Source organism: Notechis scutatus, chromosome 6 (assembly GCF_049901735.1).
Source record: "Notechis scutatus isolate UNSWTSFEM ecotype Mainland chromosome 6, rNotScu1.2, whole genome shotgun sequence".
NCBI lineage: Eukaryota > Metazoa > Chordata > Lepidosauria > Squamata > Elapidae > Notechis > Notechis scutatus.
Genome location: NC_142014.1, coordinates 60,231,767 through 60,256,268, shown reverse-complemented (window position 1 = coordinate 60,256,268; position 24,502 = coordinate 60,231,767). Strand labels below are relative to the sequence as shown.

The 24,502-nt window shown below is 37.5% G+C and overlaps 1 protein-coding gene across 2 annotated transcripts in view; it reads left to right on the top strand.

The window, feature by feature from the left end:
* TBXAS1 (thromboxane A synthase 1) overlaps positions 1-24,502 on the top strand; it is a 238,679-nt gene that overhangs the window by 117,022 nt on the left and 97,155 nt on the right. For both annotated transcript variants that reach the window (XM_087968482.1, XM_026695041.2), the window contains exon 6: positions 21,585-21,701. In XM_087968482.1, the coding sequence (XP_087824608.1) occupies positions 21,585-21,701 (117 nt within the window). The remainder of the gene's footprint in view (positions 1-21,584; positions 21,702-24,502) is intronic.

Sequence of the window (24,502 nt, the reverse complement as noted above, 5' to 3'; positions counted from 1 at the left end):
TGAAGAGTCATGTAACATTATTTTTTTATCCAACCTATAGTCTTCTCTAGTTCTAGTTAGGGTTAGGGTTAAGTTTGGGTGAGGATAAAAAGGTCTGGTTAGAAAATCTGGGCGGAGACCCAATAAAGTCCAAGAATTGTAACAAATAAAGGGTTGCACAAAGAACAGCCCATGCCTCTGTCTTTACACAAAAGGCAAAAACAGTTCAACTTATCAAAAACACCACCACGAAAAACAGATTAGGAACACAACTTAAAATGATAAGTGAGCACCTGTTCACCCTAGACAAGTTCAAATCACCAGGACCAGGTTCTGAAGGCACTGGCATACGTGATCTCAGAACCATTGGATATATCAGTAGTGGCAAACCTTTTTTGGCTCACGTGCTAGCACCCAGAAGGCGTGCCAGCTCCCCCCCACACCTCCTGTGCCTGATCACGTGATCCCCTTGCAGTGCGCTGCGCGTCTGCGCCTATGTGTGCAATCTCCCTCTGCGCACCCTGCACCTGTGATTCCCCTTGCCGCGCATGATCACCGCCCATGTGCCATGCATCTGCACATGCATGCGTGATCTCTGTGCAAGCTGAGCATCTCTGCGCATGTGCCTGTGACCCCCAGTGTACACTATGCATCTCTATGCATGCGCACATGTTTCCCATGCACCCCCCCACACATGCTCACCAGATACCTGACTATCAGCTCTCGGGTGGCAGCGGCGTGCACATATGTGCAGTGGGACTCTTCCGGGCGAGCTCTCACGTGCCGGGGGAAATGGCTCTGCGTGCCACTCCCGGCACACATGGCATAGGTTTGCCATCACGGGACTGTATCTTTCAAAGATCCTGTAGCACTGGGAACCTGCCAAGATCTGGGAAAAAATAGATCTAGGAAACTACAGACCTATCAGCTTGACCTCAATACCTGGGAAGATTCTGGAAAAGATAAGCAACGAACTAGTGAACACCTAGAGGCAAACAAAATAATAACCAAAAGCCAACATGGGTTTGTCAAAAACAAATCCTGCCGGACAAATCTTATTGCATTCTTTGACAAAGTGACAAAATTAGTAGATCAGAGGAATGCTGTGGATATAATTTTCTTGGACTTCAGTAAGGCATTTGATAAAGTAGACCATAACCTACTACTTGATAAGATAGAAAAATGTGGGTTAGACAGCGTCACTACCAGATGGATTCGTAACTGGCTGACCAACTGAACTGAACATGTAGCCCTCAGTGGAACTGCATGCAATGGGGGTACCCCAAGGATCTGTTTTAGGTCCAGTACTCTTCAACATAATTTAAGCAGGTCTTTATCAGGTTGATTCATTTCTACTGTTCTGCTGTTATTTTTTACCAATTAGTTTCAGAAATCTGTTTTTGACTGCTTGTTTTACATGCTCTCCTGCATGTTGTTATATTTTAAGCTGTTTACATTATGTGCATGATTTATTTTTGTTTATTAAATATATATCCTATCCACCTTGTTACCACAAAAGACTCCTAACAAAGCTGGAAGAACTAAAAATGCAAAAGTCCATTTTGAGATAAATGAATAATTCTGAGGCCAGCACAATGCAATGCTGAAAGAGGACTTTTGAAAATAGATGAAAACAATATTTTGTTGATATCTCAAGAAATTTTTATTCATTCATGTCAAGAAGAAGTACTGACCCTGGCATTAAATGGGCACAACTGCCAGAAATTTAGAGACATTTAGAGACATGGGGGAGAATAATGCTACTTAATTGACATTAGCAAGCCTTGGATGGGGTATTAAAACAACAAACTAGAAACATTGATGAAATTATGATATAAATGAATAATTGAAACATTAAGCATCAATACCCACAAATTGTTGAATATTCATGCAGTTAGGATGTCTGAGTTGATTGACGGAAGGATCTGTGATACAGGTATCTAAAAGAAGCAGGAATTTAAGGTATTTGTTACCAGAATGGAATTGTAAAAACTTTCAGTGGAGAAAATTTCCCAGGCATGTAGGACAAAAATCCATATTATCAAAAATATTTTTAGCAGATGTTAATAAAAAAGTCAGATGACCATTTGTGCTAACAGTTTTCTTTTTGTTAAAGTGCCTATAACCAGGTCTCAGCCTTTGTTCATGGGAAAAATGGATTTTAATTTGTTAAATGTAGACTCACCATATTATCTTGCAAGTGAATTCCAAGTGAATATCAACTCCTTTTTAAAATTAGAGGATTGAAATTATTCAGTAGTTACATAATATCAGAAAGAAGTATTACTAGTATTTTACTAATTCAGTTGAATTAATGTATAACTTGTGTTTCCATTAAAGGATTGACAAGGCTGCTAATAAAAAATGTAGTTAAGACATTAATTTTACAAAATTGGAAATACTGAAAGCATTTTGTTCAAGTGTAGTTTCAGGATATCTTGTCACTCATGTTCTGTTTAGGATGTTAGTGTAAAAAATGTGAATCCATATATACTAGACAAATTTATTCCATTTTTTAATGTGCCGAATGATTTCAAGATTCAGTAGAAATTCATGTCATTTAAAAATGTCAACATAAATAAAACAATTTCTTAGCAACATGAAATATGTATTCATATTTCCCCAGATTTTGGGATTAAATTTACCAGTATAAATAAATGAATTAGGAAAAATATAAAAACTAATGTAAAAAATCCACTGTTGTGGAAAGAATTGCATCTTTGGCAAAATGTTGTGCAAACTTAACTGAAAATTGACAATTCTGTCCATTGTTAGGACAGGCCAAAGAAATTTTCAATGTATACCCTCTTGGTTTCGCATCTGAAAACTAATAAGAAAGGATTTGTAAATTTTCCTAAGGAGGGAATTTCATAAGTTTGATGCCATTACAGACCAGCAAAATCCATTCTCTTATGAATTAAATTCCATTTGAGTACTGTGATATTTACTAGCCAACCTAGAACTAAGAAATTTCCTCACAGAACTATTAATCAGTGGAACAACTTGCCTTCAGAAATTGTAGGTGCTCCACAGGTTTTTAAAAAGAGATTGAGCAACCACTAGACTAGAGCAAGGGGTTGGACTAGAAGACCTCCAAGGTCCCTTCCAAACTTCAGTTTTGTTATTATTTCCTTCCTTCTGCATTTCTTTCCCACATGGAACAGCTGCCTGGTTCTGCTGGTCTGTGACACAGTTGGTCTTCGGTTTGTGCACTTGAGTGATCACACTCAAAAAAGCTGTCAGAGCCAGGATGAAGAAATAGGTCAGGGGTATCAAACTCAAGCCCACGGGGTGCTTAGATCCAGCCTGCAGGCTGCCCTGGAAACAGCAAAGGACCAGCCCATGTGTGGCTCTCCTGGGCCCCGTTTTCACTGGCAGAGGGGTGCAGGAGGCTGTTGCAGCTGAAAATGGGCCCGGGGGGGCTCATACAGCCCCCCCTGAGCTCAGTTTCCATTGGCAGAAGGCAGGAAAGGAGAAAGGGAATGATGAAAGACAAAGAAAAAGAAGGGAAGAAGGGGAAGGAAAAAGAAGGAAAGGGAGAAGGAAGAAGAAAGGAGAAGGAAGGAAGGAAAGAAGGAAGGAAGGAAAGAAGGAAGGAAGGAAGGAAGGAAGGAAGGAAGGAAGGAAGGAAGGAAGGAAGGAAGGAAGGAAGGAAGGAAGGAAGGAAGATTATAATGAGAGTGAGGGAGGGTCTGAGGGAAGTCCTGCTTTAGCACTTGGCCACCAGAGGTGCCCCTGACACAAGTGACATCAAGCTGCCCATACACAACCTGCCCATGCACACGCCACCCCCTCGAGGTCAAACACAATCCTGATGAATGAAATCGAGTTTGACACCCCTGAAGTAGGTAGTATTAGAATAAAAAAAAATGATTTTATGTAATATACAGCATACGTAAATGTTATTGAATACATTTTAATTATACATATTTAAGATTTTCCTCTTTCATATTAATAAATTATAATTTAAAGGCAAGTATTGGAGAAGCCTTGGTGGAGAACCTAGTCTTCTGAAGATCTCAGGTTGGACACTTGTGCTCCAGAGCTCATTACAGGGGTTTTTTCCAGTTCTGTGGAACAGATTCTAAGGGCACATGAGATGAGTGACTTCGATCTGGCCATGCCCACCCTGGCCATGCCTACCCTACCCCGGCCTCCCAAGGTCAAACCCAACCCTGATATGGAATGAAATCAAGTGTGACACCCCTGCTCTATTGCTTTCCTCTTTCCAAAAGACTAAAGCTGAGAAATGGGGAGCAGCTTAAATGCTTCCTTTTGTCCCACCTGTGCTTTTATCTTCTGCTTTCCAACAGGTTGGTCATTTTTCTCTTAACTTGTTTTGCCGGAACCAAAACAGCAACTCTAAAAGTAGATTTCGGGGTAATCTTCTGATCAATCTGATGAGGAAGAGATTCAAATTTAAACTTCAGCCTCCTGTGCCTTTGTGGGCATCAGGCTCTTAGATTGTATCTTTATATTTACTTGCTTTAGCTTTGCCAGATCTTCAAGTAAATTTCCTTTGAATGTTCTTCAGAAAAGCATTTTAGGCTTTCCTCCCAGTTTTTTAATTATGATTTTTTTGGGAGGCCTAGATTAATTACATGTGCAGTATTTGCAGCAGGCCTGGAAGGAAGCTATGAATCCAGACAGCAGTAAGATTTCCTGCGGGTGTGTCTACTTTATAAAGACAACTAAATACAACAAACAGAGTGTTAATTTCCTGTAGAACTAAGTATATTCCATTTTTATGCACTTTATTATTAGGGAGGCAGTACATGTAGTCCTCGACTTATGACCACAATTGAGCCAAAATTTTGCTAAGTGAGATGTGAGGTTTTGCCCTATTATACAACTGTTTTTGCCACTGTTGAGTGAATCTTTGCAGTTGTTAAATTAGTAAGTGTTGTTAAGTGAATCTAGCTTCCCCATTGAGTTTGCTTGTCAGAAGATCACAGAAGTTGATCATGTGACCATGGGACATTGCAACTGTCATAAATGTGAGTCAGTTTTCAAGCATCTGAATGTAAATCATATGACCATGGGAATGCTGCAAAGGGCATAAGTGTGAAAAATGGTCATAAGTCACTTTTTTCAGCGCTGTTATAATTTTGAACAGTCACTAAGCAAACTCATGTAAGTTGAGGACTACCTGTAATGGCCTAATCTTTTTCTCCTTAACATACACATGAACTAAACTGGGTTATAACTCATTTGTTTAAACTTAATTTATAAGGCCATCCAGTCACCAGAATAACTTTGGGCAGCTAACAAAACAAGAATGAACAAAAATAACAATATAAAAATATTTATTATTTTGTATGAATTAATGTAGATTTCAACCTTGAAACACACTAAAGTCTGGAGACAAAGTAATCATTAGTACTAGCTCACTCTAACAAAGTAAAATTAATTTAAATTAATCTAAATATTTGCTGTGAATCGTAACTAGCTATTCTGATGGTGTTCACCTGTTATAGGTAGGGCTCTGTGTATTAAACATTGAACATTCTCTGTGTGTGTTTAGTTACAACAGACTCTTCCCTTTGTCACTCCTACTCCTAAAAAAATTACAATAAAAGAGGAACAGTGGTACTAATATATTCGGCTTTTGTTTGCCTGCTTCCCACTAATTCTAGCCAGCTTTCTTTATCAGAGGTACATTTTCTCCAAACCCCTACTACCCTTAATTAAACAGTGTGCATTCAAGCAGTTGCAGGAACTTTCATGGCTTCTTGTATTAATAATAAAGAGGATAAGTAGATCAAGGAGCCAGTTGTGGTGCTTGGCAAAGGTATTTAATCTTTTCCTGAAATTATTTTTTCTTGTGAATTAATAAAAAAGGGAGGGAGAAGAGGATTCATTTAGCTATTAATGATATTGATGAATCAAATTTCCCTGCTTAGTGGGAAAATCGAACTTAAACTATCCCCGACAAATGGGTGACTAGTTCCACTACTAAACTGTTCTTTATATTAGTATGTTTTCCTTAAGGTTCAATCAGAATTTGTCTATCTGTGTATTATGATATATTAGTATCGTATGGAATTGACTGCAGATTGTTGTGCCGAATATACGTTTTTGTACTCATTATGAAGTGTAATACAGGTAGTCCTTAATTTACAACTATTTAGTGAACATTCAAGGCTACAAGGGCACTGAAAAAAGTGACTTACAACTGGACCTCGTACTTACAACCATCACAGCATTCCCCACAGTTACCGGATCAAAATTCAGGCGCTTGGCAATCGACGTGTATTTATGAGGACTGCAGCATCCTGGGGTCATGTGATCACCATTAGCAGCCTTCCAAAGCAGCTTCTGACAGGAAAATCAATGGGGAAAGCCAGATTCACAGAACCACTGCAACTAACTGAACCTGATTCACTTAACAAATATTTCCCTTGACAACTTAACAACAGTTATTCTGGTCCCAATTGTGTTCATAAATTGAGGACCACCTCTAAAATATTAATTTTATTTCCTATGTGTTATGTTTTTTCACTCTCATTTTAATGCCACACTGAAATGTTATTATTTTGGTTTCATTCTTTTGGTTCTTAATTTGAGGGAACATTTTAACTGATGTTTTTATTGGCATAAAATAACAATAGCCAAGCTCTACAATGATCGGTTTGGTGCAGCTATGGAGAAATAGCAATAGCACTTAGACTTATATACTGCTTTACAGTGTTTTACAGCCCTCTCTAAGCGGTTTATAGAGTCAGCACATTGCCTTCAACAATCTGGGTCCTCATTTTATCCGCCTCGCAAGGATGAAAGGCTGAGTCAACCTTGAACTTGGTGAGATTTTAATTGCCAAATTGCAGGCGACTGGCAGTCAGCAGAAGTAGCCTGCAGTACTGCACTCTAATTACTGCGCCACCACGGTTCAAATGGTCCAAGAGGCAGACCTAGGATTTTAGACTTTGGACCAAAGGTTGCTGTAGGTTTTGTACAATATGAAATTTATGCGTATTTCTATGTGTGTTATTTCCATCTCTTAGAAAGTCTTCCAATTAATTCACAATCATTGAATTAGTTTGGGAAAACTAAATCTGTGGTTATATCCTTCCAACTAAAACAAGTGCTTATAGATGCTTATTATGATGGAATGCTCTCATTGAAAGAAGTTCTGATAGTTAATCAAAACTTATGATGTTTGCCAGGAAGATACAGATGAAAGATGCTGTATGGGCTTATACAAAGGTAGAAATACTTTAGAATTGATTTGTGTACTTTTAAAGTGTCAAAAAAACCTCATCTTTTCGTGGGATCATTTTCGTGGGATCATTTTAGTGATGTCTATGTATGTAGGGGAAAAAGTATAACAATGACTCCAGAAAACTAATATTTATCCAATTAGTTACAGTTAATAGAAATAGAATAACTGAGTTGGAAGGGACCTTGGAGGTCTTCTAGTCCAACCCCCTGCTTAGGCAGGAAACCCTACACCACTTCAGACAAATGGTTATCCAATCTCTCCTTAAAGACTTCCAGTGTTGAAGCATTTACAACCTGTGGAGGCAAGTTGTTCCACTGATTAATTGTTTTGTCAGGAAATTTCTCCTTGGTTTTAGGTTACTTCTCTCCTTGATTAGTTTCCACCCATTGCTTCTTATCCTGTCCTCAGATGTTTTGGAGAATAGCTTGACTCCCTCTTTCTTATGGCAGCCCCTGGGATATTGGAACACTGCTATCATATCACCCCTAATCCTTCTTTTCATCAAACTAGACATACCCAGTTCCAGCAACCGTTCTTTATATGTTTTAGCTTCCAGTCCCCTAATCGTCTTTGTTGCTCTTCTCTGCACTCTTTCTAGAGTCTCAACATCTTTTTTACATTGTGGCAACCAAAACTGGATGCATATTCCACGTGTGGCCTTATCAAGGCATAAATCATACAAAAGCACACAAAAATTAAATAATACAAAACAGTTAAATCATACAAAAGCAGTGGAATGAGACATCCTTTTTTTTTGTTGAAATTTTCAGTTTGTTTAGTGAGTTTTAGTTTTCTCAAATGTATAAAGAAGAGGGTGGTGTTCAGCAGGTTCTGACCTGTTCTGGAGAACCAGTAGAGGAAATTTTGAGTAGTTTGAGAACCGGCAAATACCACCTCTGACTGGCCCCGTCCCCATCTATTCTCTGCCTCCCGAGTCCCAGCTGATAGGCTGGGTCTTCTTTTGTTGCCCTGCACAGGAGAATGGAGCTGGAAAGCATGTTAGTGGGGTGGGAGGGAATGGGATTTTGCAGTAGCCTCTCCCTGCTATGCCCACCAAGCCATGCCACGCCCACCAAGTCATGCCACACCCACCAAGCCATGCCCACAGAACTGGTAGTAAAAAAAATTGAATCCCACCACTGGTACAAAGGATCACAGTCCTATTGCTCATTTGGATCCCTATTGTCCTGGATTGTTTCTGATGAATTTAATTGCACTTGCATTTTCTAAACCATGACCTGCAAATTTAATGTTCTCTGGACTGTTCTCCACTTTTGTAGAAAGCTGTAATGCTTTTAGAAGCATTTAACTATCAGAGAGCAAGGAAAGGCAAAATGGAGTAATTCTTGCCCTAATTGTCAGTATCCCTAATTTTGCAATGACAGGAGATAGTAAAAGCAATGTTCCTATGCACCATTTATTAATTGAACAGCAACATTACATTTCCAAAGTAATTAAATAAGGGCTTACTTTAAAGTGCTGGATATATATTCATTCTCCTATCCAAGTGACAGAATATTAATTGCACAAGTATTGCACAGAATTAAGTTTATATCTTTACAGCAGGGGCAATTATTCTAGATGGAGCTTATTCAGATGTGGCTAAAGTATTAGTATCCGTTTACTTTTTCCCAAATACCATAATCCCAATTTGCCCTGAAATAGGTTAAAACGGACACCAACTGAATGGAATCTATTCATTCTTTTTACATAATCCAGCATTTCTCAATCTTGGCAACTTTAAAGATGTGTGGACTTCAAATCCCAGAATTCCCTAGCCAGCATGCACACTTATAATAAGTTCACAGAGTTTACATGTACACCAAACTATAAAAACTAAACACATTTATTTTTGTTCTGCAAGTGATAATTTTTGAGAACTTTAACTGGATTGCTTAAATGTCTTCCGTGAACTGTTCATTGTGAAGTGTGAAACTATGTAACTTGTAACTTATTCAGCAAACATGATTTGAAAAGTCATTGTTTTAATGTGTGAATTTAAACTATGTGGCATTGGGACATATAAAGGTTCCTGACACTAAACTTTGAATATTTTAAATATATTAGGTTCAGCATAATATAGACTGGCCATTACTCCCTTGTTCAGTTTTTCAAATTCCTTCTCCATTTTTATTTGTAGTTGATTTGTACATTCTCCTGAATTCATAGAAAATGATGGTTCATTTTAGCGAACATTTCTCCAAACATGCATCCAATATTCACAAACCATCTTCTAATACAAAGAATGCTTTGTACATTTTTCCTTAACTTACATTTTATTTGTTGATTAATAATTGATCAGATAATTGATTAACTGAAATAGCTTGTCATTAATGATGCTAAACATGCTTCAAATGATAACTAAATTTTAGTTCTTGTATTGTCTAGAAATGAAAAAATGAATAAATGCATGTGATTTTAAATAAAACTTGGATGGATTTATTTCCTATATATGCTTCTATAGTCACATATTTATATATTGACTAAATCATGTAAATTGGTGTGAACTGAATTAAAACCCATTCCTTAAGCTCACTTCAGTGGCAGTTCCTTTTGTGTCCGATGTATTTCTTACAGTAAAAAGAAGTCTATACTCAGGAAGGTTCCAAGTAATTTTTAACGCTATTAAAATTTTATCTACCACTCATATATTTATGGTTGAAGAGCCAGTTGTTACGGCTACTTCTTATATTCTAATTTTCTGCCTTCAAACTGGCCTTCAAAATAAATAAATATTTAATGTTGCATATGGCTGTATGAGAAACTTGGTAATTTGCTATTTCTGCCTTGCATCTCTCCTGAGGTTGTTATAAAGCTGACAGCATCTATATCACAACTTCTTCACCAGATGTTGCCACCCACAGATGGCTTAGAAGAGAAGAAGTTTTCCATTTAGTGCTGCTTATGATCTGCGGAATGGACTCTTTCTGGAATAGAAATAACAGACTTTCAATATGGCTCTTTGGAGATCATCCGTTGTTACCACATTGTAATTCTCAGTGTGCATCAAGAGGAAAAATCTTACATATTCCACAAGGGAATATGCATGTTATTATAATTTAATTAGATTGAAATAAAATCATATTCAACATTGTTTTGGATCCATCTTACATTTGTTGGAGAACAGCCCCAGCTAGTATAGCCCTCATCCTGGAAAAAGTTGTGTATTTCTGTCCTAGAGATATCTCTGAACCTTTTTGCTGTATTTTTTTGAAAGTCAGACTGGGACCTTGCTTTCCTATCGGGCATCTCATCTTTACTATTGCATTAATTATACTAATGGGTTTTTAATACTGTTAACAGCTTTATAATTGTTGGAAGAAATGTCCATTTGGGTTCAGTTCCAAGTGGGAAGAAAACAAACAACACAGGAAACATGGAGGCTGATCGGAAAGATGGTTTAACAGTGGACAGGACCACGTGGTTTGAAGTCCTGGGTAGCTGACCACATGGAGTCGAGAGTGAGATTTATTTATACCCTCTGAACTTGCTTTGAACTTCCTTCCTGTTCCTGTGAAAGAAATTTATTCTGATTGGTTATCAGACTCCCATAGGGCCATGCAGGGATAACTTTGTAAGTTGTCTTTAGTCCCAAGCTTGGTTGAATCTTGCTGGGTGATGCAATCTTCCCAGGTGTCATATGGTGAGATGGGTAGAGGGCTAATCCTATCATGTCCTGAGGGCCATGTCTTAATCCCATCACCCTGGAGCTGAAGTAGGGGGCAGGGAGCTGCAGGAAGGTGCTTTGTCTTTAAAAACATGTTTCTCCTTTTCTCATCCAGGGGAAATATAATATTCTGCCTTTTTAATATTTCCTAGAATATTTCATTCTTCTTGGATAGGTGCTAACTTTCTACATTATCCTCTTGGTTTCTCTTTGCTTTTTTCTTTTGTGTTTCTAAAAATATGCTGTGTTGGGCAGCATATTAAACCAAATGCAATAATAGAATCCAAATAAAATTTTTTGTTAAAATCAGCAGTATATAAAACAGTTAAACTGAGCAGCTATGGTATCTAAAATTACTAATTAAGAGCTGCTAGAATAAAATATACTGTGGTGCAAAAAAACTCAGAAAAGGGGGGGGGCTCTGATAAATCTCTGTTGCCTACATATTCAGAGCCAAGGCAAGAGAGCTTTTCTTTCTACACGGACCTGTGTAATTTGTTTCTTTAAACTTCCTTGTGCTCATCCTTGATAACTGGGGAAAAGGAGGGATGGATTTTTCTGTCAGTCACCCAACACATACCTGGTAGAATTGTTCACTACATTCCCAGGGTGGTACTTTGGCAGCAAATTGCAATAAACATTGATTGACCAATCACATGATCAGCATTATTCGTGCAATATTCCCACATTCTGGATGGCAGAATGTTTAGAGGAACTCCATGCATTAGAGTCACTTACACTATAGCAAAGCTTAATCTGCTGATTAGCAACTGGGATAAGATGCTCTTTGTCAGCTTCTGTAGGCCTCTGTGCAACCAAATCTTTTTTTTCATAGTATATTGCATGTTACTATTGAGTTATTAAAATCCCTGGCTGTAATATTAGGATTATACCTTGCATACCTTGCATGAAAGCAAGGAAAAAGAAACTATATCCTCATTCAACAAGCATATCCTGGGAGTCAGCCAGTCTCCCTGCTCTTAAGAGCAGGAAGAAATGCCTTGATGTTAAAATATTTTTTAGCTGTGTCACACTCATTACAATGAGAATGTCAGCAACTTAGGAAACACTTATTCAAACACTTATTCAAACAAAGACTGGTAAGCAGACTTCTGAAGCAAACCTCAGTTAGAAAAGCATTTTAATTATGTGCTTAACTCCCATTAGTTTCAGCAGGGCATGAAGAGTTGTTTAAAGCTAAGCATGTAGAGTTCAACTTCATTTGTCGGAATGGGCTGGAGGACATCCAAAACATCTGGATAATCAGAGGTTTTGGAGAGCTGTTTATAATGTCATATGGTCTCAAGAGAGACATTTAGTGAAGTTGAATTTGGGAGTTTCTACAAACTGGAGTTTGCTTATATTGCTGGATTTTCTGTGATTAGTAAGTAAAAACATAAAAGAAACTTAGCACCATTTAGAATATTGGATTGTACTTGTGACTTTACATTCAGAAAATATACAATCCAGCTGTTATAGATAACTCAGTGACTATGCTATGCATGGACATAGGACTTCCATCTTCAAGGCTACCTACTACCCACTCTCCACTAAAGGTTGTGACCAAATTACACTTTCAATAGGACAAAAGGGAGAAAGAATTAACCACATAGTGGGTAAAGTTATTGGTCACGTTCAGTTAATGCTCAATTTAATTTTAACATAACTGTAAATGTAGTTTTTGTTCTCACTTCATCTCTTTTATTCTGGCCCTTCCCACACAATTCTAAGGGTGCATCTGCCTAGATATGACTCAGAGGCCAAGCACTGCCCTCACCCTCCAAAAGGACATGCACATTTCAGATCACACTATTTCCACCAGTTTTTACTTTTAGGTCTGTCAAAAATGCAGTGAAGCTGATCTGTTTTCATTTTTATTCTTCAGCCGCTCTCAAGTGATGAGGGTCTCTTTATTAGATTCCTCATATGATCTTGAGCATGCTTTTGGCAAGCCATGCTGGATTTTATGGCAGGATAGGGAGAACTATCATGTGCACACATGAAGATAAATATAGACTGGTCTTTCTGGCCCACAAAAGTTGATCTGAGGCCATCTTGCATATAATATTTCTTAAGGATCAATCTAAGGTTTTAAAAGGGTACATCTAAAGGACTAAATGAAATGTGAACAACAGGCATTTCATGTATGCTTGCCAGAAATTATTGCTAGGTTGGTCAAATTTAAAAATTACTCTGCTCGCGAAGAAGTATATGTCCTGTTAGAGTTAATGGTAACATGCCCTTTTATTTCATTGTTCATTTTTGGATTGCCTCTCTACTTGCAGAGAAGTTACCGCCCCTCTCATAGAAAAAATGAAATATCCTGGGAAATATTAAAAAGGCAGAATATTTCCCCTAAAAAGAATAGAGTAGAAACTCAGAGAGGCAGAAACTCAGCCCCTCCACCTTTGCTAATGGGCCACTAAGGCCTTGGCCAGAGTATTCTACATAATAAAGGCCTCTACCCATCTTACCACCTGGCCTGGGAAGATTGTATCAGCCAACACTCAGGTGAAGCCATGTGGTCCAGACAAAGCCTACAAAGTTAAGACCCCCACCCCTGGGAGTCTGACAGCCAATGGGATACATTTCTTACACAGGAACAGGCAACACTAAGGTGGGGCCCAACAGAGGGTATATAAGGGACTCTCAGCATCTCAGCCCTTCCTTTCTCTTTTTTCTTCACCCAACATCTTGAAGCATGTGATCATCCTTCCTTCTTTGGAGCTCCAAGCCATGTGGCCTTGTCCACCATTAAACCATCTTTCCAAACAGCCTCCATGTTTCCAGTGTCTTTTTCACCACTTGGAACTGAACCCAGAAAGATCATTCTTCCAACATACTAACATGATAAAACCACAAATAGTAGATATACACCTTCGAAATGCAGTAGCTGCACTTACTGAGAATGGGGAGAAAGCAACAATTGATGCAGTATTATTATGAGTATTGATTTATTAAATTTATTTACTGCCCATCTCCTTTCAAAGCAACTCTGGGTAGCTTACAGTATGAAAACATTAAAATCATCAGCTATATTCTTCCTTATTCCACCTCTTCCTCTATCTTCTGAGGAATGTAGAGTGAGAAAGGGCTGCTCCTTGGCCCTGTAGAGCAGGGGTGAGGAACAATGGCCCTTTTATACTTGTAGACTTCAACTCCCAGAATTCCTGAGCCAGTCATGCTGGCTCAGGAATTCTGAGAGTTGAAGTCCACAAGTCATAAAAGGGCCATCGTTCCTCATCTCGCCTGTAGAGGATGAACACTGTTTTTCTCCCTGAACTATTGAAATATGACTTCAGGGATATTCACTCTTCAGTACCTCAGCACCTATTTTTGCAGCCTCCAGGCCAAAGTCTTTAATCCAACATTTTCTGAGGGGCGGAGTGCGGTAGGGTATTAGACAGAAGTTGGAGGATATTTTGGAATTTTAGAGGTGTATTTTTTTTCTGTTGGAAAACAATTAGAAATTATGCTGCCAACTCTTATAGTTTGTTGTCTAAATATGTTAGAGAAAAGGTGCTTGAGAATTGTATACAGCCAATGATAGTGTTCTGTAAATGCTTTTGCTGTAAAATAACAAAAGCTCTATTATAGACATTTCTAAAAAAATAAAATATACAAAATAAAAATAAAATAAAAATAAAATAAAATGTCATTTAAAGTCCCAAGCATCTGTCTGAAACAAAACATGGGTTGCTCACTGGTTGTGACAGAAATCCTGTTCTGTGAGAATTTCTGTTTTGGAGACCAAAGAAGTAAAATAAACTAATAAAGTAAATATGGTTAAGGGACACCCCCTTTGGTAATAATCATAATAGAGTTGGAAGGCACCTTTGAGATCTTCTAGTCCAGCCCCCTGCTAAAGCAGGAGACCCTGCAGTATACCAAAAACATCTTAAAAACCTGCAGTGATCAGGCACCCAAAATGTCTGAAGGCAAGCTGTTCCACTGATTAATTGTCCTCACTGTTAGGAAGTTTCTCCCTAATTCCTGATTGCTTCTCTCCTTAATTAGTTTACATCCATTGTTTCTTGTCCTACCTACAGGTGCTTTGGAAAATAAGTTGACCCCCTCCTCTTTGTGGCAACATCTCAAATACTGAATACTGCTATCATGTCCCACCCCCCTAGACCTTCTTTTCTCTAGATTGAACCCTGATGAGATAATGTAACCCTACCCACATAGTGTTTATGGTAGCAGTACATAAATGGTTTGCTATTGCTTTCCTCTCAGATTTAACTTTTGGCCCCCAGCCCTGGGATTTCCAGAGGACCAGTCATCCAAATACTAAGAAAACGTGGCCATGGTTAGCTTTTTGAGATGACCAAGGTTGTTTTGGTGTTACCATAAACAGAAGAGATAAAATGTACAGATTATTCATGCTTACTATTTATTTCCCTTGCTTTCCTGGTTAAATGTTGAGAGTTCAGCACACGTAGGAACAGCAGAATAAGAGACTTTCTGGAGAATCTCAGCTTTTATAGGAGAAGACAATCTTAAAATAATTTGACTTGAGGTGTTTTTTTTTTAAAAAATTGATGCAGTTTTACAGGTCATAATTAGCCTTTTGTACTGTGTCCAGAAGTTGGCTGGCAGCCAGGCTTCTAATGGGTGTCTTCTGTTAGCATTCCACATGCCAACTGAAAATATTTCTGTGTATCTGAGCATTTGGTGGCATTTAACATGGAGGGCATATTTTTACTGCTGATCTGCTATTTAATTGCCATGGTATGTTTTTATATTCCATGTTTTTTTAAGTCTTTCTTGCATTTTAGTAAGTAACTGTCATAGAGCCTCTTGAGAATCATCTTATTGAAATACAGGTTATAATTGTAATATGGTAATGAATTAAATCTGCTTGGAAAGGAATGTGAAATGAAGTGCAGAATTATTAGCAGAGTACATTGAGACTTGATTAAGCCTACGTTTAAAAGGTCCATTTATTTATTGCAAGTTTATTGTACCCTTGTTCAAAAAAAAGAAAAAAAAACTCAGGGTAAAAAGCCTAATTAGACTGAATGACTGGCACAAGATCTTTCCATGAACATAATCTCCAAGTGGGGACTGAGCATGGATTTCTGTGATCTCATACTTGAACCATTATATCATTTCGGTCTATATGAATGCACCAACATGCTGAGCTGCATTTCAAATAAATGCTACCCCATTTTCATTCCTTACGTGTCTGTTTACAGAGGATACAGTGATTAATCCCTTAAGGACAAGCCAAGATTACCTAGATACCAAAAAATGGCAATACGGCTAGAAATCTGTTAGTATTTTTTTGCACAAGAAAATAATATAGTCAGTGAGGCGGCTTTGGAGCCCTCCCCACTTCAAAGTGGAAACCTTTATTTGACATTTAACTTCTATTGTGTGTCAGCTGTTTGCATTTCCTTCTCAAAAGTGTTCACTCTGCAGGTGGGTTGCAATCTTTAAAGACTCATCCCGGGGGCATTGACCAAAGAAGCCACCCAATATTTTTATTGATTGTTGTGGCAGCTAACTATTGTTGAAGAACAATGTGAGGTATTTTTGCAAAAGCTGTTGCATGGGTGAAGATTTCTTGAACTGACTCCTGGAGTTGCCCAAGTTGTGGAGGCAATTAAAAAAAGTCCACCATTATATGAATCCTCTCTGTGTATGCTGAATAACACATGATCTGACCTATTGATCATCACTGGAAGCAGCTCGTTTGTTTGCCCTCTGCAGTCAGCAGGCCTGTGTTGAATACCTCTTTTAATATTAATACCCAGTTATCTGACATATAAGAAACTCCTCTCCATAGGCAACTTCCTATAAGTTTTCATTAAATAATGAAATATTATTAGAACCTGTGAACAATTTGAGTCACTGCTTTTAGTTTTCCAAAGTTAGGAATGTTGGCATAAGTCAGTGCTCAGTGTTAGTGAATCTACACTTGGTGCAGGCTGTTTAATGCTTGAAGGAATTACCCATTATCTCTCTGCACGAGTTGCTGCTATGGGGTTGAAACCTCTCATTTTACAGTAAAGTTTTACTTACACAGTTTGTTTCTTTTCAAAACAATAAAGATTGCAACCGTATAATGCATTAAACATTCAATAATAGCATAATTGTGCCTTAGAAACTTTACTCTGTGGGTAGAATTGAGTGGGGAAAGACCCACACTCAGCCACAACCAATGATGATATGAATATGAGTGCCTGATACTGTTTTTATTTGATTCTTTTTTTTACAAACTACCCACAATTACATTGTTTTGAGTTTAATGACCACACACATTTAATATGCAGATAAATAAACAGGCAGGAGTAGAAATAGAATTAACTGATTTTGGAAAATGCGGCTGCCCTCGTGATATCCTTTTCAGAGATTTATTTATTTATTTATTTTGGTTTGTCAATTGCTTACAAGATAATAGGTATAAGTAAAAACATAGTTATGAATACATGGATACATATAAGAAAAATAAAAACGTTAAAATAAAGAAAATAAAGATGTTAGCTCCCAACAGTTATTGGGAGCTAACATGAATACGAATGGATGATATCGTAAATTACATGATCTCTAAGTATTACTGAACTGTCAGACCTTGAAAATATCTTTAATTCCAGATCTAATTTCATCTAACTCAGTTTTGCTACTGCCATACAGTGACAACATGTGTAAACAGAATTTTTTTACCTACAAATGTTTATTGGTTTCTTAGCAGTGAAAGCTACAGTCTGTTAAGTTCTCTCTTTATCTTGACATTATTCAACAATTTGTGTACAACTCTTATTTTGCATGGCAGTTATAGGACAAGAATAAAAATGTATCCTTCATCCAAGTGGTTGATAATCTAAAGTTCTGTATAAAGAAACAGAAGATTTCATGGTTGGAAATAATGTAACAAGGAAAATATCCTGTCTCATTTGTTACATTTAACTGGGCTTAATTTCAGTAGATAGAAGGAGAAATATAAATTTGATTTACTTACATGGACTTTGCTTTCTTTCGGTGGACTTGATACTAAAGGTTTTTGGGAGAGATTTGTGGAAAAAAGAGGTAGTATAAAAGTGTATTAGGAGGAAGTTCTGAACTGATAGAGTTGCAGCTGTAAAAAGACATCATTGATGGAGCAGAAGAGATGTCCATTGACATCTTAGCCAAAGAACTCTTGTTATTGAATGACATTAAAGCACAATCAATCAGTCTTATCAGTGACCAGTAGACATCCAATGCTAGCAATGCAGCTGAAGCTATACTGTCCGGCCATCATGGTCCACTTAATTCTTTTATTCTACTGCAATTATCTTCTATCTTCTGCTTTGTTAGCTAGGTGACTGCACCAAAGTGATCTTGGATGATCTAAGAAAGCCAAGCAAGGTTGAACCTCATTAATATTTAGATGGAAGATTGTGGTTTTTGACTGGAGAGTAGAAAATATCTCAAGACAATAATAAACAATTGCCATATTGTCAGCAAGAAAGCTAAATGGGCTTGTACACAAAGCTGGTGTGAACACAAAGGAGGCTTTATTTATGAACCTCTTTACTGACAACTGCAGAAGCAGGAGACTTTCAGAAATCCAGTTTTAAATCAGCAACATTTGAACACATTCACACCACTTTCTCTGAGTTCAGAAGGATAGAAGCGTGCCCCATAGCCTTAGGGTTGTCTTTGCATTCATTTCTTCAGCTTTCATTCTGCAGTTATAAACAAGCATTTTTAGTAGGATTATCACAGCCAGGTATTAATAAATTGTAACTTTATTCATAGCTTTGCCTGCTGAGGTGTATGCCTTTTTTTTTTTTTTTTTACAAAAGGAGAAAACATGTATTTTACTGACTGGCATTTTTGTGTTTACTTGTCTTTCTTTTTTCAGGAAAAAAATGACACGTGTAACTGTGCTAAAGTGATGTATCTTTTAACATTGGCTCTAAGATGGGGAAAAAAGCCTCAAGGGTTTTTGTTTATCCTCTTGACTTTTTTATTAGGCAGTATCTTAAAATACAAGTCTATGGGCTGAGTTCCTTTGTTCATCTTGTACAGACTCAGCTTGAATGAAGAGAAAACTTGTAATAAGTGGATTGGTATATTCTGGAAATCGAAGGCCACACATCTTGTGTTTCCTGAGATTGAGAAACACTCTGCCAATGTCATTATGTCCCAACATAATACTGGTGAAAAGTGATATAAGGAAGGGAAAAAACACATATTCCCTGTGAAGGCTCCAGAGGACATATGGTGATACACAGTTTGTCTCCCTCTGCTTTTTTGTATGCAACTGTGTGATGTTGGTTTGTTTCTTTTTTACTGGAAGAATAGATCTACAATTTTAGTGGATATTGTTAAAAAAAAAAAAAAAAGCTTCAAAACTGTGCCACTCCAAATCCACTAATTATGGATGTATCAGCTTTCAGAAAGTGAAAGTTGGGCACTTAATGGGACACACTGTGTTGCTCATCTCTTTTTTTAAGGCACTTGCCTTTAAGTGCTGAAGAACTATTTCCTAGATACTATTTATTTATTTGCAGGTCATATCCTACCTTTTGTCCAGGTATTCAGGGCAGTGTACACAGTCCTCCCTGCTCTACAAGAACACCTTGGTAGGATATATTGGGTTGAAGGAGAATAATGGTAGCTTCTGAAGAAACTTGTGAATTAGTTCAAGTCATGAGTAAGATTTAAACATGATACAGATTAAGAGGGAGAATAATCATGTAAAAGAGGATCAGATGATTTTGGTTGGGTGCTTTGTCTATGTACGTATTGCATCTCACTGGATGCCTTGAGGGAGAAGTGCATTTCACCACAATGATTCTATGTCACATAGCATTTTCATTTTACTAGTTGTAACTTGGTAGAGAAAAGAAAGAAATGAAACTGAAGTAGAGTCCCTGGCTATTTCTCTTCTACATATGTAATATCTGGCAAGGAAAAGTATTAATTAAGGGGTGATATTGTTCATAGCATTTCTTTACACACAGGAATGGTTTCCTAGTACAATCATTACACACTGTAAATACTCTTGATTATAAATATACTTATGATTCATTAACAAAACAAGACATTTTTAAATGCATGCATGCTTTTGTTCTACCAAATAAAATTTCAGTAGGAAAAAATCTAAGAAATATATTCAATTGTATGAGTTTGTGTGCCACCAGGAGTTGTTTTGGTAAAATGGATGGTTGTATAAATTTGATTAATAAATTTACTATTATAATTTATTTATTGTGGTAAATAAATTCACTAAAGTACAAACTTCTTTTTTCTTTCAAGCTTTTTTTTTTTTACTTCTTCTGTTGGACTCAGTGTGCTATTTCTTCAGAGTTTATAATTATGGAATATAGAAATGGCAATTATCGCACTCCTCAAGTGTGACTGAGTATTGACAACCTGACAATTCAGACTGAGAAATAAAGAAGTATCTCCCATCTCCAGAGAACACTAACGATTGCAAAAATACCAAAGCAATAACAGTAGCAGCAATCCACTCTAGCTTGCTAAATACATTTTAAAGGAACAACTGCTAGTTTAAAAATGCCTAATGGGGTTTGAGGAAGATCAGCAATCATGGAATGTAGAAGGATAGTTAGAACAGTAACCTAGAAAGTGGGTGAGGAACACAGAATGGAATATCCTGCAGAAAGGCATAACTGGTTGATTGGCTTGACTTTTCCAATTTGAAATGAGATAGAGCCTAGTATTTACAGACAGATAATATCAAAGCCTATTAGAAAAGTATAAATGGATAGGTTTTTACCTCATGAACGATTAAGTTAATGTTTGATATAGGAATTGCAGGAGAAGGATATAGAGGCATGGAAAAAATATTGAGAGCTGTCCTAAGTTGCTTAAGATGAGCTGTATAAATCATTTAAATAAATAAATTTTAAAAACCTGACTTGGGATTGGTTATACTGTATGGGATTCAGAGTTCTGTAGTGCTTTAAGAAAAATAGAGACTTTGAAGAGGGATCTGAAGGGAATGCTCAGTTGGTATGCATTTAGGCCAGAACAGATCCATTCTTTATTACAACCATTGATCAGAATGACAAGTCACAACAGATTTGCAATAAATATTGCAGTGTGGAGTGCTGCTTTTTTTTTTTTTAGTGATGCTGCTGGGCAACAAATTTAAATGTACCTCAATTTTGTTGGAGTGTAATTGAGAACCAGGGTTTCTCAGAGCAGAAATCTGTATAGCACACTTGTTAGCTGTGTCCTCTTGACTCTGTATTAGTGATACATTCCCCTGCACACATTACATGGGGCATAGTTTTTTGAGATCATTCACTGCAGTTTCTTAGGGTAAAGTGTCCACCCTGTGGCCAACAACTTATATTAGAAAACGGATGAGATGACCTGGAGACATAGCTGGAATTTACACTATATGAATGGGTGAGGTCCAAGATGCAGCATTCTGATTTTTATCTGTCTCTAGCATTGTGAAAAATGCTATTAAAACTAATATACATTTCCAAAGGTTCCAATAATTCAACAGCTTAACAGTTCTCATATAACATTACTGAAATGTTGAATTGTCATAATATTATTCTCATCTTGCTTAAACCTAGATAAATTGAATTTAAGCTAACTAAAGTCAATGGTATTAAATCTTGGACTCATAAAATTTTGTTTTTGCAATCTTTCTTTAGAATATGTCTCTACTAGTTCTGAATTTTAAAATTGCTACTAAGATTTGTCTGTTTTTGATATTGTTCTATCTTTGTCTTCAATTAGAGTCCAGATTTGGTTTTTAAACCATTTGCAGACAGCATTGTCATGTTGCGTGATGAGAAGTGGGAAAAGGTCCGGAGCATATTGACCCCAGCCTTCAGTATTGCAAAGATAAAGGAGGTAAGATGCAGGCAGGTGTCACATTTGCACATATAAAACCCTTTTCTTTTTCTTTCTGCTTCGTCTTTCTTAAATGTGCACTATTACATAAAAAGTGATTCACTCATCCACTGCAACACAGTTAATGCCTTTCTGATTGCCCTTTGCAAAATCACTACTCCTTTAAGGAGAAGGATTTCTGGGGTGTTTAATGAGAAAATGAATGAGCTTTGTTTCAACTGGACAAATGACCTATATGCATTTTGTCTGTATTTTTCTATCAGATTTGGTCTCCCTGTGATTGATATATCTCCCTCCCCAAAGGATATGACATTAGAAATTTATATACCACTATGGAGTCCCCCAAAAGTTGGAAAATATCTATAAACATAGGAAGAACAATTTCCACATAGTAGTTCAGTATATATTTGGCAGAAATGTTTGGTTAATGTTCCTTTGCCAAATCTCAACTAGAACAACTTTCATGTGTGAAACACTATAAAAATAATACTTTCTAAGATACTTGCTATTCAGTAGGTTCAGAAGAACAGTGCAACACAACATCCATTGCATTTAGGGCAGGAATGTCAAACTCAAAGTCCACAGGTCAGTTGAGGCCCCTGGAAACAGCAAAGGACCGGCCCATGGTGCCTCTGCCAGTGAAAAACAGAGCTCGGGAGGGTCATGTGTGGCCCTCCCGAGCTCTGTTTTCTGTGCCAGAGGGTTGCAGGAGGCCATCACAGCTGAAAACAGAGCTTGGGAGCTCATTTTCACTGGCAGAGCACTCTGGCTACCACAGGTGCCCCTGACACAAGAAACGTCAAGCTGGCCATGGCCCCCACTGCCCCCCAAGGTCAAACACAACCCTGATGCAGCCTTTAATAAAATTGAGTTTGACACCCCTAATTTAGGGCATGCATAAAAAGCATACATCCTATTATTGCCATAACTGTAGCAGCTGAATTTTTGAGGTGAGTAGTTGCAATTTTTTTTAAAAAAAATTGTACATGAAACTGCATGAGTTCAAATTGTTATTTGCTGTGGATGTAAGATTTTTAAAAACATTACACCAATCAATCAGTCCTTTGTTATCTAACAACCTCTTGAGGAAAGCAGGGATTCGAAATACTCCTTTCCTGCCACGGTCCCTATGTGATGTGATGTGATATGTCTCTATGTTTCACAAGCTTGTCTTATCCAATAGCTTGATCTAATTGGTTTCATAATACATTAGGCCATTTTCCTATAGTGACATAACATTATCAAAGCATCAGTGCAGCAAAGAAAAGCCTATCCTTATTACTGTTACTTTGGCATAGGGATATTGAATAATGCCAAATGATGTTGTAAGTCACCACTGTGGAAATAAGTAACCAGTTTCACAGTGCCAATGGGAAATTTCCTGACTTGGTTTTTCCCCTGCTTATATAAGCATATATTTTCTTCAAGAGCTTCCCAGAAGGCTGACTTTATTAATCTTTTTGCAGCAAAATATGGAATTTTGTGGCACATTAAAAATTAATAAATCACATGAGATTACATGAATGACTTTAAAATTGATGTGGCAGTTTAAAAAAGAATCAATTTATTAGTGCACAAGCTTGCAGGGATTATAGTGCACATGGCCTTTGATAGTGAAAGTTTATGCAAAAATGCATTTGTTGGCCTTTGAAGTTACCACAAGACATTATGTATTTTGTTTCCTTAGAGTGCCCCAAAAAGTAAAGCTACCACAACTTTTAAACACTTCGTATTTAGTATATAAAATTGAGATTTCCTCAATGATGTATCATTAAAAGTGCATTTTCTTTTAAAAAAATACCTTTGAGAACAAAGGCTTAGAGTAAATAGTTGGAATCTATGTTCTGTGTTTTGCAAATGAAGAGAATCCATCTCTGGATTGCTTGTGTTAGAATAGGAAGAGCTGTGTATGTTAATATTTGGTGGTCACAAACTACGTTATGTGGACCACATCAGTTATGTGAGTTGGCCTTTGTTGTGGTAGGGGTGTTCTTCAGTTTTTAATTTATCTCTGTTTTAACCTAAATCTCAGGTTGCATATTGGACACAAAAATACATTTCTACTGTCCATAAAATCAACTAGGATAGCCAATAACAGATGTTTCATAGACAGCTTAGGAAAGAAATCATATATATGCAAAACACATAAATTAGATTGCCTGTCTGTCTCTTGCTGTCTCTTCTCTCCCTTCCCCTCCCCCCAAGTTTTAAATCCCCCAACTTTTCCTGCTGTCTTTTGTAGACATTTTCCCAGCCTTGTGATAAGAGGGCACCTGTTCAGTGTTTGCACAACCATTCTGGCTGCCCCAAACAGAGCTTGTTACTGCTTTGTCGACATCAGTCCCTACAATTTTATATTTCTTCATCTGTTTCCCAACTCAAATAGTGGAAAATAGTGCTGTCACTTTTCAGCATCTGATGCTAGAGGAGGTTTCATAGTCTGCTAAAAAGAGGATTGGCTGCAGGTTAGCAGGCCTGAGGAGAGGGGGGAGTCAGCCACTACATTGTTCCGGGGCTCATGGAGCTCAAAGGGGGTCCATGAAGAGGAATTTTTTTAAAAAAAAAAATTATTTTACAAAACCAAATTTTTAAAAAGAAAAACTGGGACGATGTATCAACCTGGATGCAGCCAGGTGGGTGTGATGGTGGGGGATGGTGGTGGCGGCTCACAGCGAAACACTCCGAAGCTGGATCAAATCAACTCATCATAGGGCAAACGGCAAGGAAGGTGTGCCCTTCCTGTGCAGCAGTGGCAGCAATGTTCACCCCACCCACTTCTCACCCTGTCGAAATCCTCCATG